We start from the raw sequence: 23952 nt of genomic DNA on the forward strand, positions 1-23952 counted from the left end.
TTATCTCGAGCAAGGATTTAAGATTGTAAAAGAGGGTCATGTCAGATTCTCCTGTGTTTTCTTATTACATCAGCTCTTTGTTCAGAGCCTGTCTCTCTCTGTCTGTCTGTATCAGTGGATCTCTGATTTGACATGCCTCTGTGCTGGTTTTGTTTAATTGTCCAGAGCGTACCATCATTCTTTCCACCCATCACCTGGATGAGGCTGAAGTTCTCAGTGACCGCATCGCCTTCCTGGAGCGCGGAGGCCTCAAGTGCTGTGGTTCACCCTTCTACCTCAAAGACAAGCTGGCTAAGGGCTACAACCTCACCCTCACAAAGAAGGTACATTCCATGGAGAATGTCAGTCACTCCAGCTTGACTTTCAACCCTCAAAAAGTACCATGGTAGTACTGGAGTACAGTACAATGGTGTAACATTAATACTAAGATACGCTGATATTCCAATACACAAATGTTCAAAAGTTTGGGGTTGGTTAGATTTTTACAACGTTTCCCTTTTTTTTTTTCATTTAAATATATTTTACTTTATGTCTTTTAGTCATTACTTCAGTCTCCAGTGCACATTACTCTTCAGAAATCATTTTAAAGATGATTTGCTGCTCAAGTTACATTTATTATCAAAGTTGAAAACAGTTGTGCTGCTTTATTTATATCTATATTTCATTTTATTTGCTATATCTGTATTTTGTGGAAACTTTGATCCAGTTTTTTCAGTATTCTTTGCTGAATATAACTTTCAAAAGAAAAGCATTGATTTGAAATAGAAATCTTTTGTAGCATTATTTATTTCTTAACTGTCACTTTTGATCAGTTTACTACATTTCCTTCATTATTTATTTATTTCAAAAATTTAAAATAAAAATAAAAATCTTACTGATCCCAAACTTTTATACATTAGTGAATATATGCAATGGTATATAATGAATATTGTATTAATATACCGTGATATTACGGTGGTAATATGTGTCACCTTCGGTATTCCAGAATTTATATTTTATAACTTGTCTTATTATCAACATGCATTTCTGTGTTTTTGATTCAGGTTCAGACTCCTGATTCAAACGAAAAGTTGAACATTGAAGAACTCAGGGCTTTCATTCAATCCTACCTGCCTGACGCTCAGCAGAAGGAGGGAGAGGTGGGTGATTTGGTCTTCGCCCTCCCACCGTACACCCCCCAGAACGCAGCTGCATACCACTCTCTGCTCACCGGTCTGGATCAGAACCTGGACAAGCTTCAGCTCGGCTGCTATGGCATTTCTGACACCACTCTGGAAGAGGTAATTATCAGATGAAGACCCAGGTGCAGGTGGGCGACTTTTAAAGCCTCAAGCAGTGCAGCCCAAGACTGCCAAAGGAATAATTTTTGTACAACGTTTGTATGTGTCTATTCACACCAAGAACCACAACTATAAAGATTATCTCCATTGTTATAGTTATCATCTTTGATGTAAACAGGCTTTAAGTTATGAACAAATTCTCATTTTTCATTGAACTTTTCCTCTTAGAAACTAATTGCATGCCATTTTCAATATTCCCAATTCACAGATTGCCACCGGTTCCTACACAATCTACATGTTTAGATTTTACAGTCTCCATTTAGAAATTGCTTGTAAATTGGGAACCTAATGTTAACCTAACAAAGCCATAGGAAAATATGATCCAACCCTGTCCAAGTGCATTTAAAAAGACATTGTGTTTTCCCTCAGGTGTTCTTGCAGTTGACTCGAGACAACATGGAGCCTACAGAAAGTGAAACCTGGTCTGTATCGGAGTCTGTGATTGCGAATGACATGTTTGCGTCAAGAGACAGCATTCCTGATGATCTCAACAACACATACCTCGGAGACAAAGCCAGTAAGTGGACTTTTATGACTAGTTTCTTTCAGCAGTTTGCGGAATATTAGTTCCATGACCTGTACTTTCCCAATTACCCCTTGAAAGCTTTGAACTTTGAAAGCTCTTCTTCAGATTTTCCCTGGATTGTAGTGGTTGATATGATTGCCTCTGTCTCATGTGGCACACTCTCTTCTTCTCTCTTATAGGCCTCACTGGGACCTCAAACGTGCGTGGGCTTGCTTTGACTGCACAGCGGGTTAAGGCTATGTTGCTGAAACGCGTGCACCACTCCAGGAGGGACTGGAAGGGTCTGTTCTCCCAGGTGCTGTTGCCTGTACTCTTTGTAATTGCTGCCATGGGCCTGGGCTCCATCAAGAGCGATCTTCAGCACTTTCCTAAGATTGTGCTCTCTCCTGCACTGTACCACATTGATGATCAGTATACCTTCTTCAGGTTAGACTCACTTTGTTCTGTAACTTGCCTATGATTCAAAAAAAGTTAGGAAATATGGGTACTGCTGAAATACCCATATTTATTATTATTATTTTTTTTTATTGGGTAATAATCTGTTTGTAGACACTTTTATCCAAAGTGACTGAGAGTCCATTCACAGTATACATTTCATCAGTCAATGCATTCTCTGGGAATCAAACCCATGAGCCTGCCATTGCTTACTGTTAATGAGCAATGGCTATCTTTATATTTAAAATACCTATCTTTATTATGGGTCACTGGCACACCAGTAGCTAATTCCACATTTGCTGATGCAAATAATGGCCAAAGAAAAGAACATAGAAGCATTGCATTGTTTCTTATATTGTTGTTGTTTTTTGTCACCATCAAAGAAATGTAAAAAATAGTGTAAATATTCAATATTTCACCCAGCCTTAAACATCGCCATTGCATGTTCTCTCCAAAGCAATCAGAATCCCGCCGCCAGTGGTCTTATAGATTCCATGATGTCCTATCCAGGCGTTGACCACGTCTGCGTCAGAGACCCCACAGATTCGTAAGTAATCATCCATATGTCTCAGTGACCAAGCACTCTGAACTCAGTAATCAGACTGCAGGCCACTCTAAGCCGTAAGTGATTACATATCACAGCATCAGCTCACCTAGGCACTGCAAATGGCCTTCATTTTTGCCGGCTATGATTTCAGCCTCTCTGATCTTCGCAGGTCTGTTCCTAAGCTCCGGTCGCTCATCTCTTTTGGCGAGCCCTGGGACTCTGATACTCTGTCTGCTTGTATCAGTGGGTCTTCTCGTGTTCCTGGTCGATTTCATCCCACTAATGTGCCACTTTTAGTTTTCCATCTCTGTTTTTTGCTACCCTAATTTCCCATCTCTTTTTCCTCACAAACACTCTCTTGCTTTCTTGTTCTCTTTTTTTCGATTTCTCTCTTTCACCCACACATCTGAAAGCTCTGTCTTTTGTAATTCCACTGTAAGAGTGTACAATAATGCTCCTGTATATGGGTGTAAATCTCACAGAAGAACCTCCCTGCACATATTTTTGGGAGATTTACCTTGGGATCATTTGCATTCCTAATACATTTCCCGTTTGTAGGATCACATTGTTCCTCATAGAATTTTGTATTCTTCTACTTTTTGCTACAAGAAAATATTTATTTTTCTACAGGGTTTGCAAAGAGAGACCTACTGTAGGAAGTGAGACATGGATCTCCAGAGGCAACAGCTCTGCAACATTTACCACCTGCAAGTGTAGCAACCAAGTGCAGGTGGGTCAAACAGAGCATAACCATCATAACACAAACAACATTATTACATATCCTCAATAATGTGCTTCTCAGCACATTTAAATATGGATAAAGATCATTAGTGTTTTGATAGCGTGAAGGGGAGACAGCAGGGTTGCACGCCCTTCAGAATTGATTTCAGAATGCCTTTTAAATTAAATTCCTGACTTTGAAACAATGCAGAATGAAAATTCTAATTTAACACAGAATGTTTAATAGTAATAATAATAATTATATATATATATATATATATATATATATATATATATATATATATATATATATATATTATCATATAGTAATAAAATAATGAAATTAGAAAATAAATCACACATAAACAATATCATGAGAAAAACATGTTATTTACTTAAAATACATATTTTATTAATAATTCATGTTGACACATATAAAACTTGTATTTAATTTGACCGAATTATGTGCTTTCATTTTATGGAATGTGGTAGATAAGAGGTGTTGTGTTTCTCCTTAAAATTAAAATCGGTTGTTGGCTGTTTTTTCACAGTATTCAACTTCAAGTTAAGTAAATTGTACTTGTATTTGGGGAAATATGTCACCTTAGGGATTTTTTTTACATATAATGGAGTAATTAGCCCCAATTAGTCAAGTTAATGATGTATGTAATTTAAAAATGATTTTTCACCAAAATTGTGTTGATGTTGTGCCTGTTCTTCTTGTTTCAATTCAACTTCCTGTCAACTCCCCTTTGAATCTGAGAGCAAGTTGTTAAATTTTTCCCAGTACTGTATCATGGTGTTTATTCAGAATTTCACTCACTTTTCTCTCACTTTCAGTCATGTCCTGCATTAGTTTACGACCCACCTCACAAAAGAAATCCATCATCCCAGATTGTCTACAACCTGACAGGCATCAACACAGAGGACTACCTGCTGGTCACTGCCAATGACTTCATCAGAAACAGGTGAATTTTATCGCTCGTAGCACTTCACAGCATTAAACAAAGTTTGAGAGATAATTCCTTTGTCACAAGTTCAAAATATGGCGAGGTGGAATATTAAGGAATTTATGAACCGCTGGTAGGCTGATTAATAATTGAACAGGACGCGCTTCGGTTTATCCCGTCTTAACTGTGGCATTTCCGACCAGCTGACATTTTCCACCCTAGTCAAATAGCACACAGCACTGGGCTGTGCTGCTGGCATGAAAATACTTTATTACACCTAAAATATTAGGGCTAGCATTTATTATTCATACATTGCGCCCCCCCCCCCCCCCCCAAAAAAAAAAAACGTAAAATATAAAAATGTGATAATAATAAAAAAGACAAATCATGGCTCTTGTAATAAATTGAGAATTCAACAAAAGCATAAAACTATTAGTCAGGAAAAGGTGTGTGAAAATATTTAGTGTCTGAAAACCCTAAATCTAATAGGAAAATTTGCATCCAGTAAATGTGTATGATGTGAACAAAATGTTACACCAGCCTAGTGTTATGAGTTCTAATGTAAGTTATTTTGTGCTTTGTTTCAGATATGGAGGCTGGGACTTTGGAAAGTCTCTTCCCATTGATCTTAAGATGGACATGTTAGATGTGCCAGAGAACAGAACCCTTAGTAAGGTAATGTGGATGAGTGATATTACATACCCACAATGGCAAAGTGGCTCATTGTCCCAACGTAGCAGTTTATGTAGACAATAAAAGGCTCTGTTCCAAAACCAAGTAAGTTACCACATAGGCAGCATTTTAATGCATCTTAATCACCCTCCAGATGTGAAAGCTGTTCCAAAAGGTAGGCGCCATAATTATGTTGCCCTCTAAGATAAACTTTTAAGGCAATACCGCATGCATTGTTTGCGCAGAAAAAAATATTTTTAAGATGGTGAATAAAACAGAAGTAAAGTTCATTCAGTACCAAAAAAAACTGTTAAGTCTAAGTACGAATGTACAATTTATATTGTATATTTTATATTTATATAATATTATTATTCAGCTATGTTTTTTTTTTTTTTAAATGTATGTTAGAATATTGGGTTTCATGTCTAAGCAATGCAGCTAAGGACATTTTGGAACAGAGTCTTTACAAGATGATCATATAAGGGAATCGTTATGCATTGTATTAATATTTGTGTTCACACAGGTTTGGTATAATCCAGAAGGTCACCACACCATGCCTGCCTACCTCAACAGCCTTAACAACTTTATCCTGAGATCCAGCTTGCCACCAGAGAAACGACAAAAATATAGTTAGTTAAATCTCTCTCTAATACTGTAAGGTTTTGTTATAGATTCTAGTTTTCTCTTAGAATCTAAAAAAATGTATTCCGTTCAAAAGTTTGGGTTCAGTAATGCATATATATATATTTTTAAAGAAATTAAAATACTTTGATTAAAAAAATGCATTAAATTAAGTATTAAATTGGTATTTATAATGTTACAAAAAAAAAATATTTCCAATAAATGCTGTTCTTTTGAATTCTCTAGTCATCAAAAAGAATCCTGGAAAAAGAAAGGACAATATATTGTAGTTTCCACAAAAATATCATGCTGGACAACTGTTGTCAGCATGGATAGTAAGGAGAAATGCTTCTTGAGCAACAAATCAAATACAAAAACATTTTTAAAAGTCTTACCGACCCCAAATTTTGAATGGTATGGTACTGTATATCTAGTAATTTTCAAGTTGTGTAACAGTTTATATGTGTCATGTCCTGAGCTAATGTGCACTTAGACTTGCATATCTAAAGTTTTGACTTGCCATGTAAGGTCTAATCCACTTTCTGAAAGACTGAAGTTCTTTTTGCTTTCACATATCAATAACTACTGGGTTAATCTAAAATATGCTTTTAGCAATTTCCTGAAATATAATGCAATTCCAATACCCTTAGAAAGAGGGCAGTGTGTCTTTTCTGTCTCTCACCATGAGGCAGAGCGATCTGAATGCTAATTAGAGGTGCTGAGAACTGAAATGAAGGGATAGAGCTGGTCTTATTTCAACACTGCCAGACTGGCCCAGTGGCTGAGATTCACTGTCCGCCTCCAGGCAAGATTAATGCAATCCAACCAGTCAATAATGAAAAGAGGGAATGCATTCATTCAAATGTAGCTGGTGAAGTCATTCAGGGCAAAACAGAGCATAAATTCAGAAAAGGTTCATGGGAGGAGCAGATGGCTGGTCACGTGTTTGCCGGTCAAGTGTATATTTTCTCATGTGCTAAAATCTCTCTTTACAGCCATCTCCATATCCAGCCACCCTTACCCTGGCCAAGTGCAAGACGAGGATGTCATGTAAGAGCACACACATACGCACGCACGTCCTTCTGTCTGGCAGCTAAAGCAGATAAAGAACTCTGTGGGGCCAAATACAGACAGAGCGTATTAGTAGGGGCTGGTACAAAATCACAGACCCAGTGGTGGAGAAAAGAAAGTAATCAGCCAAATGATGGGCTTTAGATAAGATATGCAAACATTGCTCTGACATTTTCATTCTAGTGGAGCACTTGAACTAATGCAATTTGACTCCTGTATTTACTCCTCTTTGATTTTTTTTTCCTGAGCTTGGCTTATTGATTACTAAACCAATATAATGTGTGTTTACTCTGAAGGTGGTTCAGAGGTTAACTGATTCAACGTTGCCACCCAAACATGCCTGTATTTTGAACACTGTGGGCTATTTCAACCGTGTCTAAATTTGAAAGACACACATTGTAAAATTAGTGCAGATGTTTAATTCTCTCAGCTGGGATGAGTCTGGCTTTAACGCCTGCTTCTTTGGCCCGAGAAAGGGATTTCTTGAGAGGGGAGAAAACATGCAGGGAAGGCAAGAAAATGAAGAAGAATAGGTTGGCTACTCAAGAAGGTCTCTGTGAGTGGCTGAAAAGAGCAGAAATACCAGACACTTGTGTCAAAAGCAAAGTCCCTTTAAGGCAAGTCAAGAACTTGGTGGCCATATTGGTAACAGCCTCAGGCAGCTGTTTCAAGTACAGATAGAGTGCTGCAGGAATGACTCCTATAACCCAGAATCGAGTTCGCATTTTTGAACTTCCAGTTACATTTTTCAAGGTCAGTTACATTTTTTGGGGTTAAATGGCTGAAATAAGGTCTGAGGTTAAAGGGATAGTTCACCCAAAAATCATAATTATGTCATTAATAACTCACCCTTATGTAGTTCCAAACCAGTTAGATCTCCATTTATCTTTGGAACACATTTTTTAGATTTAGTCCGAGAGCTCTCAGTCCCTCCATTGAAACTGTGTGTACATACATATACTCTCCATGTCTAGAAAGGTAAGAAAAACATCATCAAAGTAGTCCATGTGACATCAGAGGGTCGGTTAGAATTTTGGAGCATCGAAAATACATTTTGGTCTTGCAAACTATTCTAATGCAAACATTTTCCCAACTTGCAGATTTTAAATAAAGATTTGTTGGGAATGTAGTGGTAGTGACAGTAAAGTCATGCGACTGCGGTATAGTTTGTTTATAGCCTTCCTTTAACTTTTAGCTTCTCTCAATTGTGTTTAGGCTTCAAAATTCCTTGTGTGCTCTATTGTGAAGATGATATTAAAATGAGAACAACCTTTATTGAATCTACTTCATAATCTCAAAAACTGTCAAGATTGTGTTTCAGTAACATATTTTGTAGTGATTTTTAACCCTGTTTCATAGCTGATGAAATCTGATTGTCTGATGGTAGCCATATTTTTTAATTATACATTTGTTGTCATCTTAGTTGGGACCAAATCGATCTTAAGTGTTTCAAACATTTTATCACGAGGTTTGTCAATTTTATAGTGCCACCAATTGCCTGGAAAAGTGAGAACGAATGTAATCAAAATGGCTTATTGTATTCAGGAATTATAGCTAAAAAAAGGCCATGTCCAACAGTCTTCATTGGCCTCAGATGGCCACGTTGGATTCAAAGAACAATCTAGTTCAGTCTAGTGGTTTCTTATCCTTTGACTTCATAGATCAACCAACTCAGCCCTTCTTATCTGAATATAAAGTTATCCTTGCTTCTGCATTCAGGCTCAACTCTTTGTGTTACAGGTCTTCTGTCTTTCCCTGAGATGAGTTCATTCTTATTTGTCCTCCATTTTAGTTATTTTTTTTGAAAGTGCAGTTGTTGAAGGCAGAGATGGGATGCAGAGGGGCGACATTAAAGGCAAAAGCTCAGCTGGTGTCTGGTAGAAGAAGTGTCCTGCTGAGACTGAACACTCGATCGTCTTTGACTCTGTCTTACCCAATTCTCACAGATAGAGAGATCTTAATTCTTATGGGCTTTCATCTTTTCTCCTCACTGTGTCTGGTGCCGTTGTAAATGCATCAAGCTTGACTGAAGAGCATTCATGTGAGAGACTGTAAGAAATATGAAGTGCAGTTTGTATTTTAAGGGTAAGACAAAATGACATGCATTTAAAAGGTCTCTCACTGCACTTGACCACTGTTGTAGAATATCTGGTGCTCTGCTGGTGTGGTTATAAAGTGTACAGATGTATTTCAGATCTTAGTGTGAACAATTCATAGAATTTTTGATCAAATACATGCAAAATGAATGTATATATATGTATGTATACACAATTCACCAATGTATAATCTATAAAAAAAATTCTAGTTCATATATATGGATACATGAGGTCAGATACTCTCAACTCACGTCTTCACGTCCATGTCTTTAAGATTGAGATCTTTTTGTCTCCTCAAGGGTGGGTGGTTTGGTCAGCATCCTGGTTGCGCTCTGTGTCCTCACTGGATACTCTATCATGACTGCCAGCTTTGTCATCTATGAGGTTCACGAACATCACACAGGCTCCAAGAGACTCCAGCAGATCTCTGGCATCAGCGAACCTTTCTACTGGATCATCAACTTCTTCTATGATATGGTACTTTACGATTAGTTGATAGATTTCAGCCTTTGAGATTTGTTGCATTGATCTGAGAAAAAAAAATAATAAAAAAACATGAACAAGAAATTACAAACCAGACTACATGAAGTAGAGGTACAATAACCATATAGGATGGTGCTATCAACGCCAAGTTTTTGATTACCAGGACCAAATGCATAAATATAAGTTAAAGAAAGAGTTTAATATGCATATTACATAAGACCGTTTGTATTTACTAAGTCTTTCCTATGTCTTTGCAGACTCTTTACATGATTCCCGTGGTCCTCTCGGTGGCGATGATAGCAGCGTTCCAGCTCCCAGCGTTCACAGAAAGGCAGAACCTCGGCGCGGTCACACTTCTGCTGGTGCTATTTGGGTCAGCATACATTAGAGTCCCTTTACCGCCAGAGATTACCCTGTCACAAGACCGACATCTCATTAGATCGTCTCAGAGCTGACAGGTCCTCAAGGCACTAGAGCTTCATGAATGTGTCATTCAGCTACTGCTACACGTCGCAGCACTGGCAGAAGGGGAGGTTTTAGTTAATGCGTTGTCTATCAGGTAAACACTGGCCTCTCAGCTAGAAAGAGGAGAGCTGCTCGAAGCTCTCCTGCAAGGCCTGGGCTCCGAAGAAGCGATTTCACACACTCCGTCACCCAGTTAATTGCATTGTGGAGAGCAGTGAGGCCACTCACAGTCAGTCTTTAGGCTTCAGAGCACCAGGCTGCTTGGGATGCCCTTCATTGTGTGAAGTCAGCAGTCTGGCTCACATTCATCCGCCTGTAAGCTCACCGGCTCTCGGGCCATAAATAACCTCACATCACAGCAATCTGACCACTTTCCCTTCATCCTGCTTAATTGCTTTTGTTTAGCTGAGTGGTGTGGACTTTTTACACCACTAACAATACATGCAAACGGGCCAGGAAACGTGCAAATATACACACACGTGGTACCCCCTCTTTTTAAACACATCCTCTTCCTTGACCCCACCACCCCAATCACCAAGATTAATGAATAAAAAAGTAGTTGAGGAGAAAAGAGAATTAGGAAATAGATTAACCCATTTATCTTTACTCTTAGCTCAATGGTGGAATATATTATCTCTTTCTTTGCTAAACTCAAAACAGAAGACTTACTGTTGCTCTTTTGTTTTCCTGCATGTTGTAATTCTTCTCTTTAGATCTCTCTTTGAAACTTGCCACTTACCATATTGATTTCATGGTTTCTTTTCAGCTTCTCCACCTTCCCTTGGATGTACCTTCTGTCTGCGGTATTTAAGGATACAGAGATGGCCTTCATCGGTTATGTTTGCATCAATCTCTTCATCAGTGTCAACACCATCATCTCCACTTCCATTCTCTACTTCCTGGGTCAGCTCAACCAGAATGACCAGGTGAGAGAAGAGTCAGAGGGACTTTAATATAACCATGTCAAAATTCACCCCCCCCAAAAAACAAACAAAACAAAAACATTTCTTATCATTATCAATGTTGAAAACAGTTGTGCTGCTCAATATTTTTGTGGGAACCATGATACATTTTTTTTTGCATTCTTTGATGATAGTAAAACAACAACAACAACAACAACTACAAAAACAGCATTTATTTTTAAATAGAAATATTAGCAACTGTTTTGATTATCATTTTGATCAATTTAGAGCATCCTTGCTGACTAAAAGCTAAAATTGCTAACCCCAAAATATGATTAAATAGACCTGATTAGCTTTGCACATGGTTTTTCCTTTTCTAACTTGCTTTCACTGTCCATTTCAGAGCATCCAGGATGTGTACCGTACCATGAGCAACATATTCCTAGTTTTCCCTCAGTTCAGCTTTGGCAATGGTTTGATGGAATTGGCACGGGTTGACATGCAGGTGCAGATCTTGAGCGCTTTTGGAGTGGACGCCTACAAGAACCCCTTCAACTTGGACGTTCTGGGCTGGATGTTCATCTCCATGTTCCTGCAGGGTGTCATCTGCTTCACGCTTCGCCTGCTACTTAACAAGACGCTCCTGCGCAAAGTCAGGTATACCTGAGGCTCTGGGACTGCGCATTCAAAGTGACTGGCACAGTGTTACAGTTTTTACATTTGTTGTGCATTTGTGTATTTCTTCATAGATGCTGGAAGAAGAACGTTTTTCAGAGCTATAGCCCCAATGAGGATGAAGATGTGCTGGCTGAACGTTTGCGTGTGGACCGGGGGGATGCTAGTGCCGATATTCTGCAGGTCAATCGTCTGACTAAGGTGTACCAAAGCCTGAACAAGAGGGTACAGGCGGTGAAGAGTCTGTCTGTGGGCATCCCAGCTGGCGAGGTCTGTGCTGTTTGTATTTTGATGTTTATTATGCACAGGAATATTACAGTATTAAAAGTTAACATAAATTAGCATTTGCAACCAATTGTATTTGCTTAATGCAATATACACACTACCAGTCACAAGTTTGGAAAAGTTACGATTTCTTAATACTGAGTGAACATAAGTCTCATAAGTTTAATATTAAAAGCTTAAAAATATTTAGGTGGAAACTGTGATATACTAACTTGCAAAAGTTTAGGGTATGCAAGATTGTTTTATAAAAAAAATAATAATAATACTTTTATTCAGCTAGGTTGCATTAAATTGATCAAAAGTGACAGTAAGGGCATTTATAATAATAAAAATGATTTATATTTTTAAAAAATGCTGTTCTTTTGAACTTTGTATTCAAACATAATAAAAAATTATTATGTTCGTCATACAAATATTTAAAAAGTCTTCTTTGTTGCCTTTTTCTCTATCACACTTTAGAAATCATCAGAAATTATATATCACTTGAAAACTTAAAATCTCAAAATTCATCCTTTGAAACCCATTTTAAATTCAAACATTGCATTACCATGAAAATGGCACATCAAAATCATGTTTTCAGTCATGAATTATAAAAATGTAGGTTTGGATCATGCACTTTCAAGTCTATGTTCAAAAATGTAAATGACAGTTAACAGGTTAAACAAATTTACAAAATTAATTATATTTTTTCTAACAGAATATGTTATTTATCTGAAAATGTGCATTTAGATGTGGTCACAGATGGGAAATGCAACTATATATTCTCAGAGAACCTTGTTTAAGGCACTTGGCATATGCTGTCCTTCATTACATTTTAGTTCTGCATGGTTTTTCATAGAAGATTTATTGAGCTGTTAAGAATAATCGATGACAGCAAAACATTCAATGTGAATGAATGGAAGGTCAATATCTTCCTTAGTGCTTTGGATTGCTGGGAGTCAATGGTGCAGGAAAGACGACTACCTTCAAGATGCTGACAGGAGACGTTAGCCCCACCGATGGATCAGCCAAGATCCGTGACATTGACGGGTACCGTTTTTATTTAATTTTTTTCCTTAAAATGTTGATCTGGTACTTTTACTGTTGCTCTACATCTTTTTCTGATGCACTCAGACTCTTTTACTATACATTTGTGTTTTGTTTCATTGCATGTTCATAAATGTCCTTGGCCTGTGTCCTCAGGAGAATGGTTGACATCATAGACTGCAGGAGAGAGGGCATAAACATTGGTTACTGCCCTCAGGTGGATGCACTGGATGACCTCCTGACTGGAGAAGAGCATCTCTATTTTTACGCCCGCATCAGGGGCATCTCCAAGAGGGAGATTGACCGGGTAAGGTCACAGCTATATCATTGTCTGTTGCTTTCTGGCAAAGGCCAGTTTCTTATCAAAGTGACCTACCCTGTACAAAAATGCATGTTTTCTGTTGTGATGATACCTGTACATGGTAAAACTAATTTACTTACATTTCAGTATTTGATACTAGTCAAATGACCAGTTTCAAGGACTCAAAAGTTTGGGGGCAGTAAGCATTAAATGTATTTGATGATCTGAAATGAGAGGCAGGAGATGAGGTAAAACAGGCAGCTGTCTGTTAAATCATATGACAACTCACTGACATTTAACACTTTGAGAGACTTTGCATCTGTTTTTCGTCATGTGGTACTCTACCGTGATAACAGCTTTCCTTACACGTAAAAAAAATGTCAGAAAATTGAGGTTTAACAGTCATTTTGAAATGACTGGCATATATTTTGATTGAGATGCTGCTGTTGCCACCAGACTCTCTAACTCGTAACTTTACCACTTTTACCCATCATCGATCAATGTGGAAATCCCTGCTGGACTTTTCAGTAAGATGCGAACAGATCTTAGTTTGGTATAGTCCGAGTATTGCATTTGACAGGAAATGGTTGGCTCTCCTCCACATTGATTAATTAGGAAGCTAATTAATCTTGCATTCTCTCGGGATTATTGGTAAAAAGCACTTCTATAAAACTTGCCTTTGGCTGCAGATTTCAACTCTTGGACAGTTTTCCTAAAGACGAAACCACTGGTCTGAGGGAATATAGTCTGTGGAAGAAGTTGCAATGTCATTTTAGCAACTTATTATGAAAATTAGTTTAAGTTGGAATAGAGTTCCTATTAAACAATACTTTTTTTTGCATGTGTTATTGTTGGCTGTGTGTAACAATGATTCATAGCTTTACTGCTTTTATAAAGCAGCAACAATGTCAATATGAAAAAAGACACCAATGTTCAACAAATAGGTAAATTTATTGAATAAATGAGCTTATTTGAGTCAGAGGCATCTATTTTTGTCATGCAGTACCAGCTGTGCTGAAGATACATAGGAGAACTGTTTAGAAGATAAATCACATTGGTTTATGACTAATTTCTCTGTATTGCATCCGCACAATATTTTGATCATGAAAGCTTATGTTTGAACTGAAGATATCAACATTATGTTCAGAGACTGTGACACGCATGTATGACATTATGAGCACATGACTGTAACACGCATAAACCTCCCTGCCAAGCTCTTTCCCTCCTCTAAAGTAATTCAGGATTGTCTAGTACTGATATTTGGTTAGCCTGCAGAGAAAGAGTCCGCAGGTATATAATCTTATACAGTCTTAGAACCTTCTCCAAGGTGAGTTATCCACAGAAATTGTGTAAAGAGAGTCTCTTTGTAGATTAAAGTAAAAATAAAGAGGTTTTCTATGAAGCTTTCCAGCTACAGTAATTGATTATATTTGTTACATTTTTATTAATCCATTGTTTACTCAACCTCACATTAACTTTCGTTCCTCAGAGGAAGTGCTTTGAAGAATGTCCATGCTGCTTTTTTTTTCAGTGAAAGTGGATAATGACCAAGGGCAAGATTTTCAGGGAATGATTTATTCTGTGTCTCACACAAAGTTATCGACTGGCTTCAGAAAACTTATATTAATAGTAGTGTACAAGCTATATAGGCTACTTTTGAGCTGCTTTTTTCCCTTCTGGAGCTTGACAGTCTCTGGTCACCATCCACTTTTATTGTAAGAAAGAGAGCTTCCTGAACATACTACACAAGTTGTCCTTTTGTATTATGTTAATAGAAAGGAAGTCACACAGGTTTTAAATGACATTAGAGTGAGTAAATTATAGCAGAAAATTGATGTTTGGCTGAAGTAACCCTTTAAATCTTTAAGTAAAGTTGATATGAAGTTCAGGTTACCCTTCTTTAAAAAGGGCAGAGAAGGAATTGACTTAACAATCAATGAATACCATCAGTCATCTTTTGGCTTCCAAGGCTTTGTGTAAAAGCTGCTGAAACTTTGAAATGGCTTTTGTGTTTTGGCCCGTTAACTTGGATTAAAGGATTTAGAGGAAACGGCTGGTAAATTTTGATGTCCTGAGGGTAGCGTGCAGTGCGATGCCCGACCCAAAAGAATGATCTGTAGGTGTGTGTAACCCGCTAGACAGAGAGTGCTTTATGGTTTCTTGCAGGTTTATGAGAAGCTATTAAAATTCATAGAATGTCTACTTGGATCCTTTGATGTATGAATCCAATTAGTTTAAATGAATGCAGAGCCCATGACATGCTCTGTGTGGGGTCAAATGTCAACAGGCATTTAATCAAAACGTTATTCAAAGTGACTCATTGTGATGTCAAGACCACACAGTTAATGTGTTAGAACAACTTTTTAAGCCTTTTTAGGGAACAATTATTGCTTTGTTAATCAAAAATAAATTGCAGGGAAATTATGACAGAACGTTAAGTGTGGGATGGGTTTTAATATAAGGCTGCTTGATTTGAGGGGCCAATACCAGTGTGATTTTTTTTTTTTAATTGCTATTTAAAATGACTTTGTTTGCTGTGCTTGTTTGTAGGGGTGCAAAATTTGGCTAACCCCCCCCCCCTGAAATTATATATAAATTTGACTCCATAATAATAATAATTATTATTATTTATAATAATTTATATTATTATTTATAATTATTATTATTCATTATATAATTGTCATGATTCTGCCCTCGTGTCCTTGATTTTTCCTAGTCTTGAGGCAGGATCATGACAGACCCGTGTTTTGTGTACAAGCACATGGCCTTGCCTTTGGGCCATGTGCTTGTGTTGTCTCGTTCCCTTGCCCCGCCCCCCTTGTTAACCTAGTCGTGTCTTGATTGTCCTATCTGTAACACCTGTCGTGTCTTGATTAGTACCCCTATTTAGATCTCCTAGTGTGCTCTGTCTTGCGTCGGTTCATTGTCATTGTCATTGTACCTGTGATTGTTCCACTCTGTGATTGTTCCTTAAAGAAGTGTTTGTATTACCGTGAGTGTTTGTTTATAGTTAGCCTTTAGAGTCCTTGTTTATCTTGTCAGTCCAGTCCTGTTTTAGTTATTTAGTCTTTACCTTGCTCCGTGTTTTCCCCCTCGTGGGTTTTTGTTTCCCCTCTTTGTAATAAACCCTTTGTTTGAGAATCCCTGTCTGCACCTGAGTTCCTCCCTTACCAAGATCCTGACAGAATGAACCGACCACCAAGGAACTCAGCAGACAGGAGGCAATGCTGGATGGCATCAGCCAGCCAGCGAGATTGTTTTGAGGGCTCTCGCCTTGTGGTGTTCCGGGGGACCAGGGGAGGTCGTTCTGGAGTGAGCGGGCGAGAGGAGGAGCCCCAGAGGTCCCCACCTACCCAGCTGCCGGCGATCCCGGAGGGTCGTGTCCTGGCCGTGGCAACCCTGGGGGGTCAGGCAAGCCCCTCCCAGAGTCCTGAGGTGCCCTCCTCAGCCAGCAGTCTCCCCATGAAACGAGGGAGACGGTTTTCATGGGAGTCGGCTTCAGAGTCTTCGGCGTCCGAGTCTGCCCTGTCCGAGACCAAACTCCCCCAACCCGCCTCTGACCCAGCTGTAGCCTCTGCACCGCGCCCGAGGAGGAAGAGGAAGAAGAAGGGGCCTGCCGGTCCTGTGACCCTGTCTCCTCCCGAGCCAGCAGCGGTGAGCGTGCCCGTGCCAGCAGCGGTGAGCGCTGGCGTGCCCGTGCCAGCAGCGGAGAGAGCTGGCGTGCCCGTGCCAGCAGCGGTGAGCGCTGGCGTGCCCGTGCCAGCAGCAGAGAGAGCTGGCGTGCCCGTGCCAGCAGCGGTGAGCGCTGGCGTGCCCGTGCCAGCAGCGGAGAGAGCTGGCGTGCCCGAGCCAGCAGCGGTGGGCGTGCCCGAGCCAGCAGCGGTGGGCGTGCCCGAGCCAGCAACAGTGAGCGTGCCCGAGCCGGCAAAGAAGAGAGCTGCAGTCGTGAGAGCGGAGGAGAGAGCCGCGGCCGACTCTGCAGCAAAGACTCTTGTACAGTCGGTCTCATCCCATAAGGAGCTGCCTATTATCCTAGCTGCTAAAGCTTTTTCTGATTATTTGTCCCGTCTTGTCCAAATTTTAGAAGTCCCCGTCAGTCCTGTTTTGTCCCCTGACCCTGTCCCCAGAAGTCCTAAGTGTCCAGCCGTTGTCTCCCCGTGTCCCGTTGATGTGGCCCCGTGTCCCGTTGATGTGGCCCCGTGTCCCGTTGATGTGGCCCCGTGTCCCGTTGATGTGGCCCCGTGTCCCGTTGATGTGGCCCCGTGTCCCGTTGATGTGGCCCCGTGTCCCGTTGATGTGGCCCCGTGTCCAGTAGATGTTGCCCCGTGTCCAGTAGATGTTGCCCCGTGTCCAGTAGATGTTGCCCCGTGTCCCGTAGATGTCCCGTGTCCAGCTGTTGTTCCCCCGTGTCCAGCTGTCGTCTCCCCGCGTCCCGTAAGTCTTGCCCAGCGTCCCTTGTCTGCTCCTATCATGCCCCCTGTCAGTTGTCCCGAGACCCCTCCCCGCCCCTCACCACCCAGACCTGCCCGTACCCCCCGTCGTCAGCCTTCGTCCTGTCCTCCTAAAACTCCTGCCCCACCCACTCACCCTGGTCTGTCCCCCATGAACTTTGTGGTCCCGCCTCCTCCCCTTCCCTGTTTGTTTTTTTGATTTGTCACCCTAACCCTGCCGTCGTGTATTCATGTCTGCCTTTGTTATTATTTGTCATGTCTTGTTGGTTTGTGTCGGTGTCCCAGTCCGTCATGTCAGTCATGTCTCGTGTTTGATGTTCCCTTGAGGAGCGTCTGGAAGCCGCTCCTTAAGGGAGGGGTTCTGTCATGATTCTGCCCTCGTGTCCTTGATTTTTCCTAGTCTTGAGGCAGGATCATGACAGACCCGTGTTTTGTGTACAAGCACATGGCCTTGCCTTTGGGCCATGTGCTTGTGTTGTCTCGTTCCCTTGCCCCGCCCCCCTTGTTAACCTAGTCGTGTCTTGATTGTCCTATCTGTAACACCTGTCGTGTCTTGATTAGTACCCCTATTTAGATCTCCTAGTGTGCTCTGTCTTGCGTCGGTTCATTGTCATTGTCATTGTACCTGTGATTGTTCCACTCTGTGATTGTTCCTTAAAGAAGTGTTTGTATTACCGTGAGTGTTTGTTTATAGTTAGCCTTTAGAGTCCTTGTTTATCTTGTCAGTCCAGTCCTGTTTTAGTTATTTAGTCTTTACCTTGCTCCGTGTTTTCCCCCTCGTGGGTTTTTGTTTCCCCTCTTTGTAATAAACCCTTTGTTTGAGAATCCCTGTCTGCACCTGAGTTCCTCCCTTACCAAGATCCTGACAATAATTAATAATATTAATTTATAATATATAAAAAAACAAAAAAAATATTAAAAAGAATATATTACTATTGTATTATTACTATTGAAAAAAATAGTAATAATTATAATTTTATTTTATTTTATAATACAGATGTAAAGTTACAATAGTTAAATTTGAGGCTGTCTTAATTTCTTCAAACATTAAACCATCAAGCTATTATTTTGATGGGTACTGCAGGATAATGTTTTTTTTTTTTTTTACATTATAAGTAGTGTTTGAAAGGATTTGAAGAAACTCCAGTAAATCACATAACAATCTTATCTAACATGCTGTTATTATAATACTCACTATGATAATCTCATTATTTGATCTTTTTTCTTTAGGTTGTGAACTATCTGTTGAAAAAGTTGGAGCTGGATTACCACAGACACAACACAAGTGAGAGCTACAGTTGTGGAACACGCCGGAAGCTGTCGACAGCCTTGGCCCTGATCGGAAACCCTCAGATCCTTCTCCTGGTGAGCAATTGCACATTATGCTACACTGAGACTAGTTACTGTTGAGTAAGTCACACAGTTACACTATAAATCACTGTATTGCATGTTGTCTTGAGTGTTTGCTTAGAGGGGTCTGAATGGGTAAAATGTTGCACCCTTATTACAAACACTTCTGAAATGCATCTTTGTGCTGTTATTCTGACTTAAAAGTTTGGCACAGTGCATTGCAGGATTGCATTTGCCTTGAGAGTGTGTGGGTTTTGCATTAGGTTTTTCTTTTGTTCTGTAAGCGCAGAGAAACGTCCCACATGCTTCTTACAGTACATGTCTCCTCTAACCTCTCAGGATGAACCCAGCTCTGGAATGGACCCACGTTCCAAACGTCATCTTTGGAAGATCATCTCTGAGCAAGTGATGGGCAAATGTGCTGTGGTCCTGACATCACACAGGTAATGATCGCCCCTGACTCAAACTGCATCACTTCCTCCAAACAAATAGGTGGTAGTAATGAGACATTTAGCCAAAATAGACTCTCTTAGACCAGGGGTTTTCAAGCTTTTTAGTGCTAAAGACATTAAAATATGAAGATCCTCTTTTAAATATGAGGGAAATCTTTTGTAAATTATAAAGGTACAGTATTGTTCAAAATAATAGCAGTACAATGTGACTAACCAGAATAATCAAGGTTTTTCGTATATTTTTTTATTGCTACGTGGCAAACAAGTTACCAGTAGGTTCAGTAGATTCTCGAAAAAAAACAAGACCCAGCATTCATGATATGCACGCTCTTAAGGCTGTGCAATTGGACAATTAGTTGAATTAGTTGAAAGGGGTGTGTTCAAAAAAATAGCAGTGTGGCATTCAATCACTGAGGTCATCAATTTTGTGAAGAAACAGGTGTGAATCAGGTGGCCCCTATTTAAGGATGAAGCCAACACTTGTTGAACATGCATTTGAAAGCGGAGGAAAATGGGTCGTTCAAGACATTGTTCAGAAGAACAGCGTACTTTGATTAAAAAGTTGATTAGAGAGGGGAAAACCTATAAAGAGGTGCAAAAATGATAGGCTGTTCAGCTAAAATGATCTCCAATGCCTTAAAATGGAGAGCAAAACCAGAGAGACGTGGAAGAAAACGGAAGACAACCATCAAAATGGATAGAAGAATAACCAGAATGGCAAAGGCTCAGCCAATGATCACCTCCAGGATGATCAAAGACAGTCTGGAGTTACCTGTAAGTACTGTGACAGTTAGAAGACGTCTGTGTGAAGCTAATCTATTTTCAAGAATCCCCCGCAAAGTCCCTCTGTTAAAAAAAAGGCATGTGCAGAAGAGGTTACAATTTGCCAAAGAACACATCAACTGGCCTAAAGAGAAATGGAGGAACATTTTGTGGACTGATGAGAGTAAAATTGTTCTTTTTGGGTCCAAGGGCCACAGGCAGTTTGTGAGACGACCCCCAAACTCTGAATTCAAGCCACAGTACACAGTGAAGACAGTGAAGCATGGAGGTGCAAGCATCATGATATGGGCATGTTTCTCCTACTATGGTGTTGGGCCTATTTATCGCATACCAGGGATCATGGATCAGTTTGCATATGTTAAAATACTTGAAGAGGTCATGTTGCCCTATGCTGAAGAGGACATGCCCTTGAAATGGTTGTTTCAACAAGACAATGACCCAAAACACACTAGTAAACGGGCAAAGTCTTGGTTCCAAACCAACAAAATTAATGTTATGGAGTGGCCAGCCCAATCTCCAGACCTTAATCCAATTGAGAACTTGTGGGGTGATATCAAAAATGCTGTTTCTGAAGCAAAACCAAGAAATGTGAATGAATTGTGGAATGTTGTTAAAGAATCATGGAGTGGAATAACAGCTGAGAGGTGCCACAAGTTGGTTGACTCCATGCCACACAGATGTCAAGCAGTTTTAAAAAACTGTGGTCATACAACTAAATATTAGTTTAGTGATTCACAGGATTGCTAAATCCCAGAAAAAAAAAATGTTTGTACAAAATAGTTTTGAGTTTGTACAGTCAAAGGTAGACACTGCTATTTTTTTGAACACACCCCTTTCAACTAATTGCCCAATTGCACAGCCTTAAGAGCGTGCATATCATGAATGCTGGGTCTTGTTTGTTTTCTGACAATCTACTGAACCTACTGGTAACTTGTTTGCCACGTAGCAATAAAAAATATACTAAAAACCTTGATTATTCTGGTTAGTCACATTGTACTGCTATTATTTTGAACAATACTGTAGTTACATATTTTCATGTGTGTGTGTGTGTGTGTGTGTGTGTGTATATATATATATATATATATATATATATATATATATATTATTTTTATTTATTTTTTAGTGTTGCTGCACTTTGCCTTTATAGTGGGCTTCTGTATCTGTATTCAGTTATCAGTGGAAACTAGATCAAATTAAAGTTTAAGACAAACTTTGACTATTGGCTTTACTAAGCATTGCCTGAAACTCTGAATTGATTTGAAAAAGCTTTGAAGTTTGAAGACAGTGATATATTATATAATAAGATACTATGTATCTCTTATAATGTGTGTGATCATTAAGTATGGTGTGTTTCTACAAAAGGTTTTTGTCAGTTTTGATGGGTTTTAGAGAGTTGAACAGAGTATGTGTGTATTTGTGTCCTACAGCATGGAGGAGTGTGAAGCCCTTTGCACCCGTCTGGCTATAATGGTAAAAGGACAGTTCAGATGTCTCGGCTCCCTACAGCACATCAAGAACAGGTCAGTGGTTTATCTTTCAGTACCCTGTGTTTCTTCCTTCCAATTATTTTCCTTGGTTCTCTCACATATCCTTTTGTTTTCCACACTTACTGTTGCTGTGGAGCCTTATATCTCTTGCAAACACTACATAATTTTATCCCTGGTGATAAAATAATCTCTGTTCATCTGACAGGTTTGGGAAAGGATTCACAGTTAAGATGTACTTAGCTGGAGCCTCCTGTGATGTAGATATGATCAGTAACTTCATGCAGCAGAATTTCCCCAGCACGTTCCTGAAGGTGAGAAACAGAGCACGTCATAATGAAGTTAAAGTTATTGAAAAGTTGAAGCTGAAGTAATTTAAAAGTACCGTTTATTGACTTGACAGCAATACGCCGTATATCATTTCAAATACTGTAGAAATAGGCCATTTACATAAGTACAGCAGCAAAATAAAACAGCCGGTTCATGGGTCAGAGAGAGTGAGGAAATGGTCATATTTTTTTTTTAGTATGCATGTTTCAGGACAAAACAAACATTACTAACATTATTAGTAAACCTAAGGGGAAAGAAAATCTTAAAAGTCTATCATGTGACCCCTTAAAGTGTATTTTTGCCGTCTCCTCTAATAAATTAATATTGTCCATCTTTCTATCCATGAAGGATCATCACTCAAATATGGTGGAGTACCATGTACCTGTCGCTCCCGGTGGTGTGGCTTCAATCTTTGGTCTGTTAGAGTCCAATAAAGCTGTACTGCAAATCAAACACTTCTCAGTCAGCCAGACTACTCTGGATGAGGTAAGTTACATAAGATGACTGGGGTCATTAATTATTTACCCTCATGCTGTTGTTCTGTGAAACACAAAGGTAGATCTTTTTTGTCTGAAGAATTTTCACACAGTTATTTTCAATACAACTACAGTTTGTAGTGATTTGTCAAGCTATAAGAGACCTATAAAAGTAATCCTTACAATATCTTGTATACTTTTTTGAAATCAACATGCTAGGAAAAAAACTAAATACGATGGAATGTGAATAAATAATGAGTAAATAATGACAAAATACTGTTTTTGTCTGTGAATAGTGAATAAAGGATTTAAAGATTAAACAAGTGAACAGTTGTTGAATGCTAAGTGGAGGAAGTGGAGAGACATGAAAAGAGACGCAGAGGTGGTGGTGTGGAGACTAAACGATTGTCTTGATTTGTCTCCTTAGGTTTTCATTAACTTTGCCATGGCGAAGACGGACACAGACGAACAGGAAGCCACTGAAGGAACGGACATTGACAGTTTAGACTCGTACAATGCTTTGGACCGATGAAATATTTGCACATTATACCATTCAATGAACCTCAGAAAATATATATTAATTTAATATGTAAGAAATCTTTCATAGGCTATATCATATTTTAGTGTTGTGATTTTTATGAAAGTCAAAAAGTATCTATTTTGCCTTGAATAATGAAGTGGCCAAATACATTATGGATAATCATTGAGGATTTATATGAATATTATGAGTTATAGGCTGATATGCTGAAAGTCTGCATTAGTTTACATAGTATGATGCAATTCATTAGTCTTTAATTTGTGAAGTACACTGCTGCTTTCAAAGAAAATGAAATCATTTATTTACTAAATTGTTTGAAATTTTATTAGCTCTACCAGATATATATATATATCATGTATCAAAAGATAAATAATTCACATAAACAACCAACAATGTGTTACTCAACGGAGAATTAAATATGCATGCAGAGTGAAGAGTCCATCCTCTTAAATTGCTGGCTGCATCGATGCAGCTCCTTTCTTGGGTTGATATAAATCACAAAGACCTTTTTGGCTTCAAGGTATAACTGATTCCTCAATGTCTGCACATCTTCAATCTCATTAATATTTTCTCTGAAGGCACATCTCTTGTGCAAGAATGTACTAAATATTTCATTGCCTTTTCCTCTGTCTGCTTCAAGGCACGGTTCCTCTTTTAAAAATGTACCAAGCTTATTTTTACATTAAAGCTATTTTTCACATGCAGTTGTTGAGCGTTTGTCTTATTGAATGTAGTGCAATTGGTTCTTTTTTGTCATGAGTTGAGGTATGCAATTTCTTTGCATAGAAAATCGAGCACTGTGTAAATGATGAGCTATCTAATGTTCAGACTGCATTTCAGACATGTTCTGTCCTTTCCCTGTACAGAAAAGGGTTATCTCCACTACATTTTACAGATGGATCTTCCGGACTGAAATAGATATAGGGTTAGGAAGTGTACTAGATTTAGTAAATTAAAATGGAAATATTAAATT

The 23952-nt window shown here is 39.1% G+C and overlaps 1 protein-coding gene across 19 annotated transcripts in view; it reads left to right on the forward strand.

Moving 5' to 3' along the window:
* Window positions 1-23683, forward strand: part of abca12 (ATP-binding cassette, sub-family A (ABC1), member 12) — a 70076-nt gene extending 46393 nt beyond the window's left edge. For all 19 annotated transcript variants that reach the window (XM_052606864.1, XM_052606867.1, XM_052606868.1 and 16 more), the window contains 23 exons: window positions 166-323; window positions 1044-1280; window positions 1710-1857; window positions 2046-2292; window positions 2759-2848; window positions 3479-3578; window positions 4409-4536; window positions 5106-5193; window positions 5714-5819; window positions 6807-6861; window positions 9278-9455; window positions 9719-9834; window positions 10693-10852; window positions 11232-11485; window positions 11578-11773; window positions 12708-12817; window positions 12971-13121; window positions 18797-18931; window positions 19256-19359; window positions 21579-21671; window positions 21844-21949; window positions 22314-22451; window positions 22869-23683. In XM_052606864.1, the coding sequence (XP_052462824.1) occupies window positions 166-323; window positions 1044-1280; window positions 1710-1857; window positions 2046-2292; window positions 2759-2848; window positions 3479-3578; window positions 4409-4536; window positions 5106-5193; window positions 5714-5819; window positions 6807-6861; window positions 9278-9455; window positions 9719-9834; window positions 10693-10852; window positions 11232-11485; window positions 11578-11773; window positions 12708-12817; window positions 12971-13121; window positions 18797-18931; window positions 19256-19359; window positions 21579-21671; window positions 21844-21949; window positions 22314-22451; window positions 22869-22973 (3203 nt within the window). In that variant the 3' untranslated portion in view covers window positions 22974-23683. The remainder of the gene's footprint in view (window positions 1-165; window positions 324-1043; window positions 1281-1709; window positions 1858-2045; window positions 2293-2758; window positions 2849-3478; window positions 3579-4408; window positions 4537-5105; window positions 5194-5713; window positions 5820-6806; window positions 6862-9277; window positions 9456-9718; window positions 9835-10692; window positions 10853-11231; window positions 11486-11577; window positions 11774-12707; window positions 12818-12970; window positions 13122-18796; window positions 18932-19255; window positions 19360-21578; window positions 21672-21843; window positions 21950-22313; window positions 22452-22868) is intronic.
* Window positions 23684-23952: the final 269 nt, after the last annotated feature.

This window comes from Carassius gibelio, chromosome A9 (assembly GCF_023724105.1).
Source record: "Carassius gibelio isolate Cgi1373 ecotype wild population from Czech Republic chromosome A9, carGib1.2-hapl.c, whole genome shotgun sequence".
Taxonomy (NCBI): domain Eukaryota; kingdom Metazoa; phylum Chordata; class Actinopteri; order Cypriniformes; family Cyprinidae; genus Carassius; species Carassius gibelio.